This window comes from Oncorhynchus gorbuscha, linkage group LG08, assembly GCF_021184085.1.
Source record: "Oncorhynchus gorbuscha isolate QuinsamMale2020 ecotype Even-year linkage group LG08, OgorEven_v1.0, whole genome shotgun sequence".
Taxonomy (NCBI): domain Eukaryota; kingdom Metazoa; phylum Chordata; class Actinopteri; order Salmoniformes; family Salmonidae; genus Oncorhynchus; species Oncorhynchus gorbuscha.
The window spans coordinates 59,702,645-59,721,494 of NC_060180.1; the positions used below are offsets into that span (position 1 = coordinate 59,702,645).

The following is an 18,850-nucleotide window of genomic DNA, read 5'->3' on the forward strand; positions in this document are numbered from 1 at the left end:
TGGCTCTGCTCCCTCTATGGAACATCTATGGCTCTGCTCCCTCTATGGAACATCTATGGCTCTGCTCCCTCTATGGAACATCTATGGCTCTGCTCCCTATATGGAACCTCTATGGCTCTGATCCCTCTATGGAACATCTATGGCTCTGCTCCCTCTATGGAACATCTATGGCTCTGTTCCCTTTATGGAACATCTATGGCTCTGCTCCCTCTATGGCTCTGCTCCCTTTATGGAACATCTATGGCTCTGCTCCCTCTATGGCTCTGTTCCCTTTATGGAACATCTATGGCTCTGCTCCCTCTATGGCTCTGTTCCCTTTATGGAACATCTAAGGCTCTGCTCCCTCTATGGCTCTGCTCCCTATATGGTACCTCTATGGCTTTGTTCCCATTTAGGAAGTGTAATATACTGTGACAAGCCAAGCTACGACTCTGGCTATAGGTCTATCTTTACGACGAGAGAAAAGTGACACTGGAAATTGTCATAAACTGCTCTCATGATGAAGACAAGCACCATTTGTGTTAAAGATAGTGTATCGTCAGGGTGACTGATGAATGTGGTTGTGTCCCAAATGGCACCCTATTCTCTCCATTGCACACTACTTTTGAGCTGAGCCCTATAGGGCCCCGGTCAAAAGAAGTGCACTCAATAGGGAATAGGGTGCCATTTGGAATGCAGAACGATTGGAACACATCCGGCCGCCATATCCAGAGCTCCTCCCCTCATTGACCACATAATACGCACCAGTGGTCTTATAAATGATACACACTGGGTGTTCCACAGAACCATGAGTCTATATCTGTCTAGGCCTCTCCTCTCACTATTGTTTCACTGACATTCCTCAAACCAAAAACACATGTCTGGTGGTTTTGAAAGACAGACATTTTTCCAGGACGACATCAAACTGTGGCTTAGACAGGGAAAGTTCTCCGTCCAAGTGGGTGGAGTTTGGCAGGAGGTTAGTTGATAGACACGATGTACAGGCAAGATCACACACTCTCTCTCTCTTGCTCTCTCTCTGACACACACTCTCTCTCTTTCTCTCTCACAGACACTCTCTCTCACACCAGCTGAGCCAGATCAAAACCTGCCCGCCTCTCCTCTGCCATTCATCATGTCACCCATATAATGACGCCACCTGTGTGAACATCAAGTGAGAGGAACCCTTACTCATCTCTTTTATGTTGCATGCTCTCATGTATCACAGGTCACATCTGGCCCAGCAACACGAGAGACACATCTCTCTCCTGTGGGTCAGTGACCCACATCAACACTGTGTGCGTCTGTCATCTCATCTTCTCTACATCAGTCAACATTACAACAGTAACCTGGGCTTGCACATGTTATTTTATGACAGTCGACTGACTCCCTGACTTTTGGACTGAGGTGAACTGTGTCTGTCATCATAGGCATCTTTGTGCAGACAAACTCTGTTGTGTCGAATGTCTTGTTGTAGAACTTGAATGTGTAAAATGCCATAATGTGTACAATGCCAAGCAAGAGGGACTTTATCTCCTCACAGCGGTTAGTTGGGGTGGAGTGGAGGTGAGCGGTTTGTTGGGGTGGAGTGGGGGTGAGGGGTTTGTTGGGGTGAGAGGTTTGTTGGGGTGGAGTGGGGGTGAGCGGTTAGTTGGCTTGAGCAGTTTGTTGGGGTGGAGTGGAGGAGAGTGGTTTGTTGGGGTGGAGTGGGGGTGAGCGGTTTGTTGGGGTGGAGGTGAGCGGTTTGTTGGGGTGGAGTGGAGGTGAGCGGTTTGTTGGGGTGGAGTGGGGGTGAGCGGTTTGTTGGGGTGGAGTGGGGGTGAGCGGTTTGTTGGGGTGGAGTGGAGGTGAGCGGTTTGTTGGGGTGGAGTGGGGGTGAGCGGTTTGTTGGGGTGGAGTGAAGGAGTGCGGTTTGTTGGGGTGGAGTGGGGGTGAGCGGTTTGTTGGGGTGGAGTGGGGGTGAGCGGTTTGTTGGGGTGGAGTGGAGTTGAGCGGTTTGTTGGGGTGGAGTGGAGGTGAGCGGTTTGTTGGGGTGGAGTGGGGGTGAGCGGTTTGTTGGGGTGGAGTGGAGGTGAGCGGTTTGTTGGGGTGGAGTGGGGGTGAGCGGTTTGTTGGGGTGGAGTGGAGGTGAGCGGTTTGTTGGGGTGGAGTGGGGGTGAGCGGTTTGTTGGGGTGGAGTGGGGGTGAGCGGTTTGTTGGGGTGGAGTGGAGGTGAGTGGTTTGTTGAGGTGGAGTGGAGGTGAGCTGTTTGTTGGGGTGGAGTGGAGTTGAGCGGTTTGTTGGGGTGGAGTGGGGGTGAGCGGTTTGTTGGGGTGGAGTGGGGGTGAGCGGTTTGTTGGGGTGGAGTGGGGGTGAGCGGTTTGTTGGAGTGAGCAGTTTGTTGGGGTAGAGTGGAGGTGAGCGGTTTGTTGGGGTGGAGTGGGGGTGAGCGGTTTGTTGGGGTGGAGTGGAGGTGAGCGGTTTGTTGTGGTGGAGTGGGGGTGAGCGGTTTGTTGTGGTGGAGTGGGGGTGAGCGGTTTGTTGGGGTGGAGTGGAGTTGAGCGGTTTGTTGGGGTGGAGTGGGGGTGAGCTGTTTGTTGGGGTGGAGTGGGGGTGAGCTGTTTGTTGGGGTGGAGTGGAGTTGAGCGGTTTGTTGGGGTGGAGTGGAGGTGAGCGGTTTGTTGGGGTGGAGTGGGGGTGAGTGGTTTGTTGTGGTGAGCAGTTTGTTGGGGTGGAGTGGAGGTGAGCGGTTTGTTGGGGTGGAGTGGGGTGAGCGGTTTGTTGGGGTGGAGTGGGGGTGAGCGGTTTGTTGGGGTGGAGTGGAGGTGAGCGGTTTGTTGGGGTGGAGTGGGGGTGAGCGGTTTGTTGGGGTGGAGTGGAGGTGAGCGGTTTGTTGGGGTGGAGTGGAGTGGGGGTGAGCGGTTTGTTGGGGTGGAGTGGAGTGGGGGTGAGTGGTTTGTTGTAGTGGAGTGGGGTGGGGGTAGGGGAGTGGTTTGTTGTGGTGGAGTGGGGTTGAGGTGGTAGGGGTAAGGGTGAGGGTTTGTTGGGGTGAGAGGTGTGTTGGGGTGGGTTTGTTGGGGATGAGGTGGTAGGGTGAGGGGTTTGTTGGGATGGAGAGGTGTGTTTGGGGTGAGGTGGTGGGTGTGTTGGGATGAGGTGGTAGGGGTGAGGGGTTTGTTGGGGTGAAGTGGAGTGGGGTTTGAGTGATTTGTTGGGTTGAGGTGAAGTGGGGGTTTGAGAGGTTTTGTTGGAGTGAGGTGGAGTGGGGGTGAGGGGTTTGTTTGTTGGGGGTTTGTTGGAGAGGTGGAGTCGGGGTTAGGGGTTTGTTTGAGTGAGGGTGAGGGGTATGTTGGAGTGAGGTGGAGTGGGGGTGAGGGGTTTGTTTGAGTGAGGGTGAGGGGTTTGTTGGAGTGAGGTGGAGTGGGGGTGAGGGGTTTGTTTGAGTGAGGGTGAGGGGTTTGTTGGAGTGAGGTGGAGTGGGGGTGAGGGTTTGTTTGAGTGAGGGTGAGGGGTTTGTTGGAGTGAGGTGGAGTGGGGGTGAGGGGTTTGTTTGAGTGAGGGTGAGGGGTTTGTTGGAGTGAGGTGGAGTGGGGGTGAGGGGTTTGTTTGAGTGGGGGTGAGGGGTTTGTTTGAGTGGGGGTGAGGGGTTTGTTTGAGTGAGGGTGAGGGGTTTGTTTGAGTGAGGGTGAGGGGTTTGTTGGAGTGAGGTGGAGTGGGGGTGAGGGGTTTGTTTGAGTGAGGGTGAGGGGTTTGTTGGAGTGAGGTGGAGTGGGGGTGAGGGGTTTGTCGGGCCACAAAGTCTCCAAAAACAACTCAGGGTGTTTGTGTCTGACTGCAGCAGTCAGTAAATACCAGACGCCCCCCAGTCAAAACACAGACAGAGCCAGCCAGTGGCACTGAAGATGTGACCAATAGGAACAGGCTCAGTGGACACCTCAGTGATAATGGAGTAAATGGACTCAGGAACCCATGAACCCCTGCTAACAATGGTTTATATAAATCCAAGTGACTACATTGTAGTTATGGCAACATATTGCTTGCTTTCAAATCCTCAACTGCTGTATGATTAGTGTTACAGACAAATACAGTGATTATGGTGATAAATAACAGCATTAATACATATAATACAAACATAAAGCCACAAAACTACAGCCATGGACCCAAAAACTATATACCAAAACAGGATAAAGACATGCAAAGTTTAACATACAATGCATATTTTTTTCCCTCTTCTCATCAGGACCTGAGTGTTCTAGAAACTTCACCTCGTCTAAGGGCGTTATAAAGACACCAGGCTTCCCTGACAAGTACCCCAACAACCTGGACTGTACCTTCATGATCATCGCCCCCAAAATGTCAGAGATCGTGGTGGACTTTGACACGTTCGACATGGAGCCTGACACCACCCCTCCACCCGGGGCACTGTGTCGCTATGACTGGCTGGAGATCTGGGATGGGTTCCCTGCAGGTGAGAGAGTGAGAGTGTGACCCAACCAAATCATGAGAAAAGATCATTACTTGACACACTGGAAAGAATTAACAAAAAAATCAGAGCAAATCAGACTGCTCTTTGTCCCTAAACAAAGAGTATACAGTGGCAGAATACGTGACCACTGTGACTGACTAAAACTGAAGGAAATCTTTGACTATGTACAGACTCAGTCAGCATAGCCTTGCTATTGAGAAAGGCCGCTGTAGGCAGACCTGGCTCCCAAGAGAAGACAGGCTATGTGCACACTGCCCACAAAATGAGGTGGAAACTGAGCTGCACTTCCTAACCTCCTTTAAAAAATATATATATATATATATATATATATATTTCACCTTTATTTAACCAGGTAGGCTATTTGAGAACAAGTTCTCATTTACAACTGCGACCTGGCCAAGACAAAGCATAGCAGTTTGACACAAACAACAACACAGAGTTACACATGGGATAAACAAACGTACAGTCAATAACACAATAGAAAAGTCCATATACAGTGTGTGCAAATGTAGTAGGATTAGGGAGGTTAAGGCAATAAATAGGCCATAGTGGTGAAATAATTACAATATTGCAATTAAACATCCTGCCAAATGTATGACCATATTAGAGACACATATTTCCCTCAGATTACATAGATACACAAATTTTGATAAACTCCCATATCTATTGGGTGAAATTCCACAGTGTGCCATCACAGCAGCAAGATTTGTGACCTGTTGCCACAAGAACCAGTGTAAAATACAACCCATGTTTATGTTTATTTATTTTCCCTTTTGTACTTTTAAGTATTTGCAGATAATATGACATTTGTAATGTCTTTATTCTTTTGGAATTTTTGTGAGTGTAATGTTTACTGTCAATTTGTATTGTTGATTTCACGTTTGTTTATTATCTAGTTCACTTGCTTTGGCAATGTTAACATATGTTTCCATGCCAATAAAGCCCTTACATTGAACTGGAATTGAATTGAGAGAGAAAGAGAGAGAGTTGTTTCACCAGCCAGCAGCGCTGTTGTTTTTCATCCACCAGGCCACACAGATTGATTTAGCCCAGCACATTAAGGAGACAGGCATAACCTACACTATTCATTGTCTACAATGATGTTGTTTCACTGACCGCGTTGCACAGTCTCCATTGTTGTGTGATTGGGTCTGAGGAGAATGGGAGGAAATGTACATTGACAAGCATCAGAGGAGTGCCTGGCTGGGCACATTGCTTTGTCTGGCTCCCTGAGACTTCTTCCTCTATACTAGGGCCTTGCCAGGCTAGGGCTGCATCTCCAATGGCACCTTGTTCACTATTTAGTACACTACTTTTGACCAGATCGCAATGGGCCCTGCTCAAAAGTAGTTCACTTAATAGGGAATGGGGTGCCATTTGGGAAACAGCCCTATAGAAACACACAAGGACCAAACAATCACACACCTCACAGTTGGGTTAGTGCTGTAAACAAGCCAGGCCGGCCATGTCTCTCTATAGACCTGTGTGTTTTCTGTCCCGGGGTCTGCCAAAGCTTTGTGTTCGAGGTGTGTACATGCTTGACATCCCAGATGGTAGTCGACACAATGTATTTGAAATGGAAACAAAAAGGGAAAAGGAGAAGTTTCAGACAATTCTTGACACATAATTGGAGATGAGAGATATTTATTCTGTACCAGACCTGTTCTATGTTGGCTGTGAACACGTGTTAATGATAAACACTGTGAACGTACCTGACATGTCACGTCTGTTTTTGAGACAAGGTGTAAAGTCACAAACGAGGTGAGACCTGAGGTCATCGGAAAGTTCCAACCAGTTATCCTCTAATGGTTGTCACATGATCACGATAGAATGTTTTGTCAGATGACAGAGTGAAAATTAGTGAAACATTTAATGGAGGGAAGTTCATTCTAGAATAGAGACTTTGTGCACTAAATTAGGGTATTACTACAGATTATAAACTGGTTGGTTCGAGCCCTGAATGCTGATTGGCTGTTTTCTACTCCGCTAGCCAGCACCTTGCCCAAATAGGTGTGTGTTTCTTTTTCTTCTATATCAGACCGTATACCACAAATATGAGAAAACATTTATTTTTACTGCTCTAATTACGTTGGCAATAAGGCACCTTGCGGGTTTGTGGTATATGACTAATATACCACGGATAAGGGCTGTATCCATAAGAACAGCCCTTAGCCATAGTATATTGGCCATATACCATACCCCCTCGTGCCTGAAAAGCTGAATCAATCGCAACATGGGATATTGAAGGAAGTAATTGTGATGTTGTAGCTGTGATGGATTTACATTGCTCTCTCTCTTCATTTCTCTCTTTCTTTCTCTCTCCCCTCTCTCTCTCTCTTAATTTCTCTCTTTCTTTCTCTCCCCTCTCCCCTCTCTCTCCCCTTTCTCTCTCTCTCTTTCACCCCCTTCTCTCCTTCTCCCTATCCCAGTGGGACCCCACATTGGGCGGTACTGTGGTAACAGCAGTCCTGGCCGAGTCATCTCCTACACAGGGATCCTTTCTATGACCATCAACACAGACAACGCCATCGCCAGAGAGGGCTTCTCAGCCAACTACACTGTCAGAGAGAGGAGCCTACGACAGGGACCAGAGGGTTAGTATGACCTACTGCCTTACGGCTCAGGGTCGTTCTAGCCCAGGGCGTTCGTAAATTCTCTCTGGCCATCTACTACGATTTCAGAGCGCTCTCGTCTCAGCGTGCCAGAGCACAGAATAACTGACAAATTCATGAACGCTCAACACGCATTGAATATGTCAGTAAATGTTGGCAAAAATCATGATTCAATTGTTGCCAGCAGCACAGTTACAGTCCCCAACTAGGTAACAGGAAAACAGCCTAACCAGCTCTGCTAGGGCGAGTAAAATGGTCTGGAAGTAGCTAGACAACTTTAGCCGGTTAGCTTGGTTGCTTGACTGCCGTTGTGAAGTCAGAACGCTAGGATCAACTCTACCCCTTGGCCAGAGCGTCCAGTGTGCGCTCTGAATGCTCCGAGAGTGAAACACTGAATTTTACTAATGGACAATCTGACAATGCTCTGAATTTACAAACGCCCAGAGCGCACTCTGAGCACACACTGAACTCTGGCCCTTCAGAAAGAATTTACGAACACACCCACAGTAGGAGGGATGGGGGCGGGGGGGACAATGTATGTGTGACTGACTGGTGACATAAGGTCTGTTTAGATGCCTCTCATACACACAGAGGCAGGATGGACTTACTCCCATCGCAGAGAATCCAAAAACAGTCTCTGTTCTTTCTTCCATCTCTCTTCAGTGCTCTGCTAATTCTCTCATTCCTATTCATGTGTTTCCTTCGCTTCCATTTGCTCAGCAGGCATTGACAGAACATCAAAATGTCCACATATCATTGCAATCCAAATGAAAGACCTTATCAGAGACTATTTCAACAGTTCATGCGATCAAAGTCACAGTATGGGGTGTTTCCGACTGTTATAGATAAGATAACGCCATGGGGGAAATAGGAGGAATACTGATTTCTGTTATTTTACATTCCACCAACCTTCCTCCCACGAAATGGAAAAAAGTATCTGAAGTTTTCCCAAAACAGTTTTAAGAACATTTAGGCACACACATTTCTACTACCAAACAGACTGATAGGGAGCTAATGCTGTGGAAAAGGCAATGTGATTGGGTTCACCATGGAGCCTTCATTTCAATCTGTCACGCTTAGCTGGAGGCCTGGTGACAAGACCAGTCATCACTCTGCTCTGTGTGGGTCCACTGTGAAAACACACAGCTAGCCAGCCAGTGTGTGTGTGTGTGTGTGTGTATTTATGTGTGTGTGTGTTTCTACAGCCATCTGGGATAATTAGAGATTTTTCTAACACCAGCACTGCTCTTAGCCATCCAGAGAAAGGCTATGTGGACAGATTTACAATCTGATGGGAGCCGTGTGAGTGTGCACACACAAACAAACAAACACTCGCACATACACACAGTCTTTCAACCAGGGTCAGAGGGACAAGGTCGCAAGGCCCTAAATCACTGTAGGAGTCTGGGGGAATTTCAACGTGAAGTCTGTTTGTGATGTTTTTGTACAACCTCCTGATGAGTTTTGATCATCCAACATGAACATGAACACCAACCACTGGTATTTTACAGCGGTAAAGAGTAAATAGAAATGGGACCCAGTCCCACTCTGCTTGGCACTCAGCATTAAGGAGATTGAATTGGGGTTAAGGGTGCATGCATCAGGGCAGTGAACCTAACCTGAACCTGTGTCTGGGGAAAGGGTCACCAAACAGACACTAACAAAGACAGGCATTCGACGTACTACTCCGGGGGTGTTGAGAGTGAGGAATTTACAACCACGACTAATCAGAGGAATTTGGTACGCTCTAGCTTCTTACAAAATGTTCTGAATGGGTGATCTTTTAACATGTCCAGTTGAGATACACAATGCTCTTCTTTTCTTCTGAGCATTTCACTGTAAGGTCCACCTGTTGTATTTGTTTTTCGATTTTGAGCAAGTCACTTTTAGTTTCCAGTAAAACACAGTTAATATCACATTACACATGAATTGTCTTTGTGATTGAGACCTCTATGAGTCACACTAATACAGAGAGTCTCTTTAGACCAGTGTTATTGTAACGATTGTCGCATGAAGGAGTTGACCAAAACGCAGCGAGGTAAGTGTTCATGACAAATTTAATACTCAAAACACTCGAACAAAATAACAAAAAGGGAAAACCGAAACAGTCCTGTCAGGTGCAGACACTAAACAGAAAACTACCCACAAAACCCAAACAAAAAAGGACAACTTATATATGATCCCCAATCAGAGACAACAATAGACAGCTGCCTCTAATTGGGAACCACACCAACATAGAAATAAAGAAACTAGAATTTCCACCCTAGTCACACACTGGCCTAACCAAAATGGAGAATAAAAACCTCTCTATGGCCAGGGCGTGACAGGTGTTCAAAATGAGTAACAAAAAATTAAGAGTACAGATTATTGTATGGGACAATATACAAATGTTTTTGAGAAAGATAATTAGACAAATACTATTTTATTGAGTAAATGTATTTATTGGTTTCTTTAATTTTAAAAAGAGATGAAAATGCAATGAATTGAAGGTTATTTGTTGATGTAGATTTGAGGTTATGAGAAATTATTTGGGGGAAAAATGGGGTCCCCTGAAATTCTGCCTGAAAAAAATGGTGTCCCTGCTGAAAAAAATTGAACACTGCTTTAGACAAACATGACAGGACAGTGGAGGGAGTCTCATAGCCCTCACCCTAACCCTGACACTAAACCTAACTCTAACCATAACCCCAGCAAGTTGTTGTGTAACAACAGAGTTGCAGTTGATCATTTGTTGAAAATTGAATCGCTATTATGTTGATCATCTCTAGGGGAATGTCCAAATAAAGTGTCACTCATGTTGTATTTCTCCTCTGACAGAATTGACCTGTCTGGAGGGCCTGGGGATGGAGTCAGGAGAGATCACCTCAGATCAGATCACTGCCTCCTCTCAGTACAACCCCAACTGGTCCCCAGAACGCTCCAGACTCAACTACAAAGAGAACGGATGGACCCCCTCAGAAGACTCTGCTAGAGAGTGGATACAGGTACGAGAGAGAGACAGCCCTGGGGAAGCTGGGTTACATGTGTGGTGTCTGAGTCCCAAACGACACCCCTTTTTACCCCTATGGGCACTGTTCCCTACATAGAGGAATAGGGTTCTGTGTGTCTGTCACTGACATTACTTATCCTATTGGTGCCTAGAAAACATTATGGCTGCATAGTAAGCACTGGATTGAGCAAGAGTTGGGTATTCAAACTCTTTGGGACAGTGTGTTTAGTCCTTTACAGCTCCCTGTTCAGCTACTGTCATGTGAAGTGTGTGTGTGTGTGTGTGTGTGTGTGTGTGTGTGTGTGTGTGTGTGTGTGTGTGTGTGTGTGTGTGTGTGTGTGTGTGTGTGTGTGTGTGTGTGTGTGTGTGTGTGTGTGTGTGTGTGTGTGTGTGTGTGTGTGTGTGTGTGTGTATGTGATTGTAGGTGTGCATGCGTGAGTATGATTGTGTGCGTGTGTGTATACACTAGTGTGTGTGTGTCTGTGCAAATTTGATTGTGTGTGTGTGTGAGAGAGAGAGATTGTAGTAGCACATGTCATGAGGGTGTTTGCGAATGACGCCAGAACTACAAAAGCCAAAAAAGAAACAACACCAAGTCACAAACAACACCGATTATGATTGAGAGGCCAGACTGACTGGACTAGTTGGTGTTTGGGTTGATTAAGCTCCTACCTATGCACGCTGTAAACAAACTGTCCAACAGGGACATGGCTTCTAGAATCTAGATTTTGTATCAGCAACAACCTCAGGGGAAGGCCTCTTGTGGTAAATGCAGATTGTTATATGAGGCCGTTATGTAACACGACACACACACACCAAACACTATGAACTGAACAGGAACATGTCAATCAAGATTTCACTAGTTTCGCGAAACAGAACAGAGTTCCAGGAATAATGCAGGGATTATAATGTATTTTAATACAACCAAATGCAATAGCTGCTTTTACGGAACTGATAGGAAAACACACAGCATGTATCAAATGGGACATCCTCCATAGTTTGACCCCATTGCATGATAATTCTGTTGTTCTTTGAATCGTGGGATGTCGTTACATTATCACAGAATAGTGCAGTAACATACATTACATGACCAAAAGTATGTGAACGCCTGCTCATCGAACATCTTATACCAAAATAATGGCCATTAATATAGAGTTGGTCCCTCATTTGCTGCTATAACAGCCTCCACTCTTCTGGGAAGGTGTTCCACTAGATGTTGGAAATTTGCTGCAGGAACTTGCTTCCATTCAGCGACAAGATTAGGCCTGGCTCACAGTCAGCGTCCAATTCATCCCAAAGAGGTTCGATGGGGTTGAGGTCAGGGCTCTGTGCAGGCCAGTCAAGTTCTTACACACTGATCTCGACAAACCATTTCTTTATGGACCTTGCTTTGTGCACGGGGGCATTGTCATGCTGAAACAGGAAATGGCCCCAAACTGTTGCCACAAAGATGGAAGCACAGAATCATCTAGAATGTCGTTGTATGCTGTAGTGTTAAGATTTCCCTTCACTGGAACTAAGGGGCCTAGTCCAAACCATGAAAAACAGTCCCAGACCATTATTCTGCCTCCACCCAACTTTACAGTTGGCACTATGCATTCGGGCAGGTAGCGTTCTCCTGACATCCACCAAAAACCAGATTTGTCCGTCGGACTGCCAAATGATGAAGCATGATTCATCACTCCAGAGAACACGTTTTCACTGCTCCAGAGTCCAATGGCAGCGAGCTTTACACCACTCTAGCCGACACTTGACATTGGAAACCCATTTCATGCAGCTCCTGATGAACAGTTCTTGTGCTGACATTGCTTCCAGAAGTAGTTTGGAACTCAGTAGTGAGTGTTGCATCCAAGAGCAGGCGGTGGTCCCGTTCGGTGAGCTTATTGGGCCTACCACTTTTCAGCTAAGCCTATTCAGCTGAGCCGTGCTCCTAGACGTTTCCACTTCACAATAACAGCACTTAAAGTTGACCGGTGCAGCTCTAACAGGGCAGAAATTTGACAAATTGTCTTGTTGGAAAGGTGGCATTCTATGACGGTGCCACGTTGAAAGTCACTGAGCTCTTTAGTAAGGTCATTCTACTATCAATGTTTGTCTATGGAGATTGCATGGCGGTGTGCTCAAATTTCATACACCTGTCAGCAACGGGTGGGGCTGAAATAACCAAATCCACAAATCTGAAGGGGTATCCACAAATCTGAAGGGGTGTATATATAGCATAGTCTGAAGGCACTCCCTCTTTCTTTTCTGGGAGAGGAAGAAATAGCCCCCCGTGGATTTGTGTGGACTGTGTGAATGACAGAGTACCCCTGGGAACTGGGCTGTTGTGTTCCTTACTGTAGCCTATCCTGGTAAAATCCCTAGAGTTTCTATATATTCGCCTCCGCCTTCTATAAATGAATGGCAACCTACTTATAGCACACAAGCTCCGCTGTTAAACTCTTTGAGCCACTTTGATACACATACTTGTTATCTCTTTGAGAATCATAATCATGCACAGCATTGTATACAAAGTGCCCATCAACAAATCTGTACAAATTGAAAAATGCAGAGAATTTTTGCCAAAAGGTGGACAGACAAGCAGCTTGAGTACAAACTAGAGGGGTTTTGGACAATGTCCTGGACTGTCCTGGCAGGAAATACCTTGTTTCTCAGCTTCAGTCTCAGTCACAGCTTGATCTCGCAAACGAACCAGAGCCCTTTATCGCAAAAGATGGCTCTGAATCGAACGTTCTGTCCAGCAACCGAACACTCTGTCCAGCGCCTCCTATTCTATCTGACATGAGCTCCACAGTGGCCGGCCAAGCATATTGGCCAGACTTCCTCTATGAAAAGACTGATGCTAATTACTCTCCCGTATTCCTAATTACTCCACACTTGGCAGTGCTAACACTGCGGTTGAAAATTAAACCCTCTACTCAGGCCTTTAATGGAGAAAACAATAAGAGGCAGACACAGCTGCATTCATCAGCCGGACCTTCACTAAATGAGATTCAACAAAAACATTGGCACATCCTTCAAAACAGGATATTGGTGTTTTTATGGCGAGGAGAGGAAGAGCTTGTAATCAGCACTAGGCCACTGTGACTGACTGCTGTGACCCACTTTTTCAGACCTCTCCGTGTTTTCTCAAGAAAGTGCTGTAATATTGGGTTTAGACTGCTTAAGATCAGGACAGGAAAAGGGGTTCCGACCACATGGAGGATTGTCAGCGAGGATAAATACTGCTCCAGATTGCTTCCAGAGGCAGTTTGGAACTCAGTAGTGAGTGTTGCATCCAAGAACAGGCGGTGGTCCCGTTCGATGAGCTTATTGGGCCTACCACTAAAACAAGATTCTCTAAAGTGACAGGGTCAATAATGGTCAGGTCAGTTGAGATGTGAGCTGTCGGTTTTTGGCCATGTTAACATATTCTACATGGACCAGCTTTGAATGCATTGTAAAGAGCTTATTACACATCTCTTCTGTTCAGTTTTGCACTAACAATGTAATTATGTTAACAACTGCATAGCACAGAATGCTTCCATTCTTCTACCAAGACATCCAAAATTCCAAAATAAAACTCACGCCCTGCCTAAGTATAATACATTTTACTGTATGATTCTGACATGTGCACATCGACACTGGATCATATGCGACCTAACTAAGTTTTGCATTCTTCACTTCCTCTTAGGATGATGGGAGCTCCTCCAACAGTCTCTGAGAACTGGTTGTTTTCACTTTTCCTCTCTGTCCTGGAACAACATGTTCACTCACAGCACCGCCAGGTCCAAATGTGTTCTCCAGATGTACAGCCCTTTCCTGGTTCCCTACATCACAGACCCATGACAAACGTTTCTCCTCAAGCAGTAAACCTCTATAAATGCTTTATCTTCGGTGAGGAAGGAAACCTTTCCTGCATGAGGATACTTCACAGGGTTCAATTACATGTCAATCTCACTACAATTCAACTCTTATTTACAACAATAACGGCCATGTTGGGGATTAATTACACACAGTGATGGGTTGGTAGTTTCATTCATACCTGTGGCATCCGGAGGAAACTGGTTAAAAGCCCAGATGAGGCAATGAATCAGCATAATACCTATATGGTCAAAGATTCAAAACAAAGGAGTCGAAGCACCAATTCCTGTCCTCCACCATCCAGGCCACATTAAAATGACAACATGGTGAAGAATTGTATCCTGGAAATAGTATCAATAATATATAAACTGTCGACACATGAATAAGATAATTTTATGTAGCGAAGGCATGCATGCATGAATTAGGTAACTCATTATATTCAGCTGAAGTAGGAAGAATGGAGCATTACTCTGTGTTCCAAATGGGACTGTATTTCCTACATAGTGCACTCCTTTTGTACTTTTGACCAGAGCCCTAGTCAAACGTAGTGCACTATAGGGAATAGGGTGCCATTGGGGACTTAGCCCCTGGCTAGCTGCACCATACTGCGGAGTGGGACACTTACTGTAGCATACTTCATCATAACAAAATGGAAAATGATGTACCTAGAAAACACCTCATAATTCAAACCCCCTGAAAGAAGAAGGCAAGGAGTTGCACTGTTTTTTGTCTATAAATCAATATTACCTCAAAGACACTCTATCGGTTCTTTTGGAGGATACTCTTGAAAGAAAATGCTTTCATTTGACAAAGCAAAAAAGCATGCCACTGACAAATGCACAGAAACAAACGCATCTACACTATTATCACATAGCAACCAACCACGCTGTGCTCTAGCTACTTTAGAGCACATCAATATTGAATACATGAAGCCAACAGCAGCAGTGTAGCCAGCAGGCAGCCCTGCCCTCCATGCCCCTGTGCCCTTGAGAGACCAGGGTTGAGCCCCATATTCCATATATTGACCACTACCTTATAGGCCCTGGTCAAAAGTTGTGCACTATAGGGAATAGGGTGCCATTTGGGATGCAGCCTTAGAGAGACCAGCAGCTCAGGAATTCCCCAGACAGACAATTGAATTCCCAGGCAGTGGAGCTGACTTCCTGTGGATATGCTCCTGCTCCCAGAGGAAGGGCCAACGCTCCTGTACTCACCGTCAGGGGCATTGTGTGCCTTCCGACTGGTTTCATCCTGTCCGCCACAATTGTACTAGCAGGCCCCGCCCTGCTCAGAATTCAAGCCCAGCCTCTCTGTTTATTCATTCAGAGTGTCTTAACATGATCAACACTTACAACCCATATCTTAACTGACCGTGGGTGGCTCTGTCACTTTAGGGACAAACACTAGCGGCCCGGACAGGTAGCTCAAAGTGGCTTCTGTCAGCTCTTTTCTAACACAGTAGGCCTGTATTGCATGTTTGCAATGTTCTTCTTATATTCCCTGTACAGGTCTTTCATTTCTTTATATCTGATTGGCCTAATAATGCATGAGCTAACAGGGTTCTAGCTAACTGGATGTTCTTGCCTAATTTGTGTTGCCAGGTGGACCTGGGATTCCTCCGTTTTGTTTCAGCTGTGGGAACACAGGGAGCAATCTCCAAGGAGACGAAGAAGGAGTACTTTGTCCACTCCTACAAAGTGGACGTGAGCTCCAATGGAGAGGACTGGGTCACAATAAAGGAGGGATCCAAGCAGATGGTAAGACTGACTGATAAGATATAAGTTAAGCCTTTTTATATCAGCAGTTGTCACAAAGAGCTTTAAAGTAACCTGCCGTGAACTCAAAGAGCAACCAAAGCAGAAGCGAGAGCACAGTGGTCAGGAAAAATGCCCTAGAAGGGTGTAACCCAGAGAGGATGCAGAATAGTGATACATTGGAACTAAGAATGAGTTCAGTCTGAACATCAAGACCACACATTTCACAATACACATTTCACAATACTTTATGCAAGAGTTCCTGTACTCTGGACAAATAATGCCAGACATTTTTTTGTTGCCATATTTTACACAACTGTTTCAGACAGTTCTATTAAACTAAAGTGACTATATTGTCTATTATTCTGGAATAAAGCAGAATATATGTTTCTGTTGGACAATAAAGTCATCTTGTTCTTGTTTTCTTCTTCTTCTCCTCCTCCAGATTTTCCAGGGGAACCACAATCCTACAGAGGAAAAAAGGTCGTTCCTACCGAAGCAGACTCTAGCCCGTTACGTCCGCATCAGACCCATGTCTTGGGAGATAGGCATCTGCATGCGCTTCGAGGTGTACGGCTGCAAGACATCAGGTACACACACAGCTGTAGACATCAGGTACACACACAGCTGTAGACATCAGGTACACACACACACAGCTGTAAACATCAGGTACACACACAGCTGTAGACATCAGGTACACACACACAGCTGTAGACATCAGGTACACACACACAGCTGTAGACATCAGGTACACACACAGCTGTAGACATCAGGTACACACACAGCTGTAGACATCAGGTACACACACAGCTGTAGACATCAGGTACACACACAGCTGTAGACATCAGGTACACACACACAGCTGTAGACATCAGGTACACACACACAGCTGTAGACATCAGGTACACACACAGCTGTAGACATCAGGTACACACACAGCTGTAGACATCAGGTACACACACAGCTGTAGACATCAGGTACACACACACAGCTGTAGAAATCAGGTACACACACAGCTGTAGACATCAGGTACACACACAGCTGTAGACATCAGGTACACACACACAGCTTTAGACATCAGGTACACACACACAGCTGTAGACATCAGGTACACACACAGCTGTAGACATCAGGTACACACACACAGCTGTAAACATCAGGTACACACACAGCTTTAGACATCAGGTACACACACACAGCTGTAGACATCAGGTACACACACACAGCTTTAGACATCAGGTACACACACACAGCTGTAAACATCAGGTACACACACAGCTTTAGACATCAGGTACACACACACAGCTGTAGACATCAGGTACACACACACAGCTTTAGACATCAGGTACACACACACAGCTGTAAACATCAGGTACACACACAGCTTTAGACATCAGGTACACACACACAGCTGTAGACATCAGGTACACACACACAGCTGTAGACATCAGGTACACACACACAGCTTTAAACATCAGGTACACACACACACACACACACACACACACACACACACACACACACACACACACACACACACACACACACACACACACACACACACACACACACACACACACACACACACACACACACACACACACAGCTGTAGCATCAGGTACACACACACAGCTGTAAACATCAGGTACACACACACAGCTTTAAACATCAGGTACACACACACAGCTGTAGACATCAGGTACACACACACAGCTGTAGACATCAGGTACACACACACAGCTGTAGACATCAGGTACACACACACAGCTGTAGACATCAGGTACACACACACAGCTGTAGACATCAGGTACACACACACACAGCTTTAAGCATCAGGTACACACACACAGCCTTAAACATCAGGTATACACACACAGCTGTAGACATCGGGTACACACACACAGCTGTAGACATTAGGTACACACACACAGCTGTAGACATCAGGTACACACACACATAGCTGTAGACATCAGGTACACACACAGCTTTAAACATCAGGTACACACACACAGCTTTAAACATCAGGTACACACACACAGCTGTAGACATCAGGTACACACACACAGCTGCAGACATCAGGTACACACACACACACACAGCTGTAGACATCAGGTACACACACACAGTTGTAGACATCAGGTACACACACACAGCTGTAGACATCAGGTACACACACACAGCTGTAGACATCAGGTACACACACACAGCTTTAAACATCAGGTACACACACACAGTTTTAGACATCAGGTACACACACACAGCTTTAAACATCAGGTACACACACATAGCTGTAGACATCAGGTACACACACACAGCTTTAAACATCAGGTACACACACACACAGCTGTAGACATCAGGTACACACACACAGCTTTAAACATCAGGTACACACACACAGCTGTAGACATCAGGTACACACACACAGCTGTAGACATCAGGTACACACACACAGCTGCAGACATCAGGTACACACACAGCTTTAAACATCAGGTACACACACACACAGCTTTAAACATCATGTACACACACACAGCTTTAAACATCAGGTACACACACAGCTTTAGACATCAGGTACACACACACACAGCTGTAGACATCAGGTACACACACACAGCTGTAGACATCAGGTACACACACACAGCTTTAAACATCAGGTACACACACACAGCTTTAGACATCAGGTACACACACACAGCTGTAAACATCAGGTACACACACACAGCTTTAAACATCAGGTACACACACACAGCTGTAGACATCAGGTACACACACACACAGCTGTAGACATCAGGTACACACACACAGTTGTAGACATCAGGTACACACACACAGTTGTAGACATCAGGTACACACACACACACAGCTGCAAGACATCAGGTACACACACATAGCTGTAGACATCAGGTACACACACATAGCTGTAGACATCAGGTACACACACACACAGCTGCAAGACATCAGGTACACACACACACACACAGCTGCAAGACATCAGGTACACACACAGCTGTAGACATCAGGTACACACACACAGCTGTAGACATCAGGTACACACACACAGCTTTAGACATCAGGTACACACACACAGCTGCAGACATCAGGTACACACACACAGCTGCAGACATCAGGTACACACACAGCTGCAGACATCAGGTACACACACACAGCTGCAGACATCAGGTACACACACACAGCTGCAGACATCAGG

General features: G+C 46.0%; 1 protein-coding gene across 1 annotated transcript in view; it reads left to right on the top strand.

Moving 5' to 3' along the window:
- The window catches only part of LOC124041924 (neuropilin-1a-like), an 83,681-nt gene that overhangs the window by 39,554 nt on the left and 25,277 nt on the right, over positions 1 to 18,850 (top strand). The window contains exons 4-8 of the mRNA XM_046360101.1: positions 4,199 to 4,426; positions 6,874 to 7,038; positions 9,874 to 10,040; positions 15,490 to 15,645; positions 16,088 to 16,232. Coding sequence (XP_046216057.1) covers positions 4,199 to 4,426; positions 6,874 to 7,038; positions 9,874 to 10,040; positions 15,490 to 15,645; positions 16,088 to 16,232 — 861 coding nt within the window. The remainder of the gene's footprint in view (positions 1 to 4,198; positions 4,427 to 6,873; positions 7,039 to 9,873; positions 10,041 to 15,489; positions 15,646 to 16,087; positions 16,233 to 18,850) is intronic.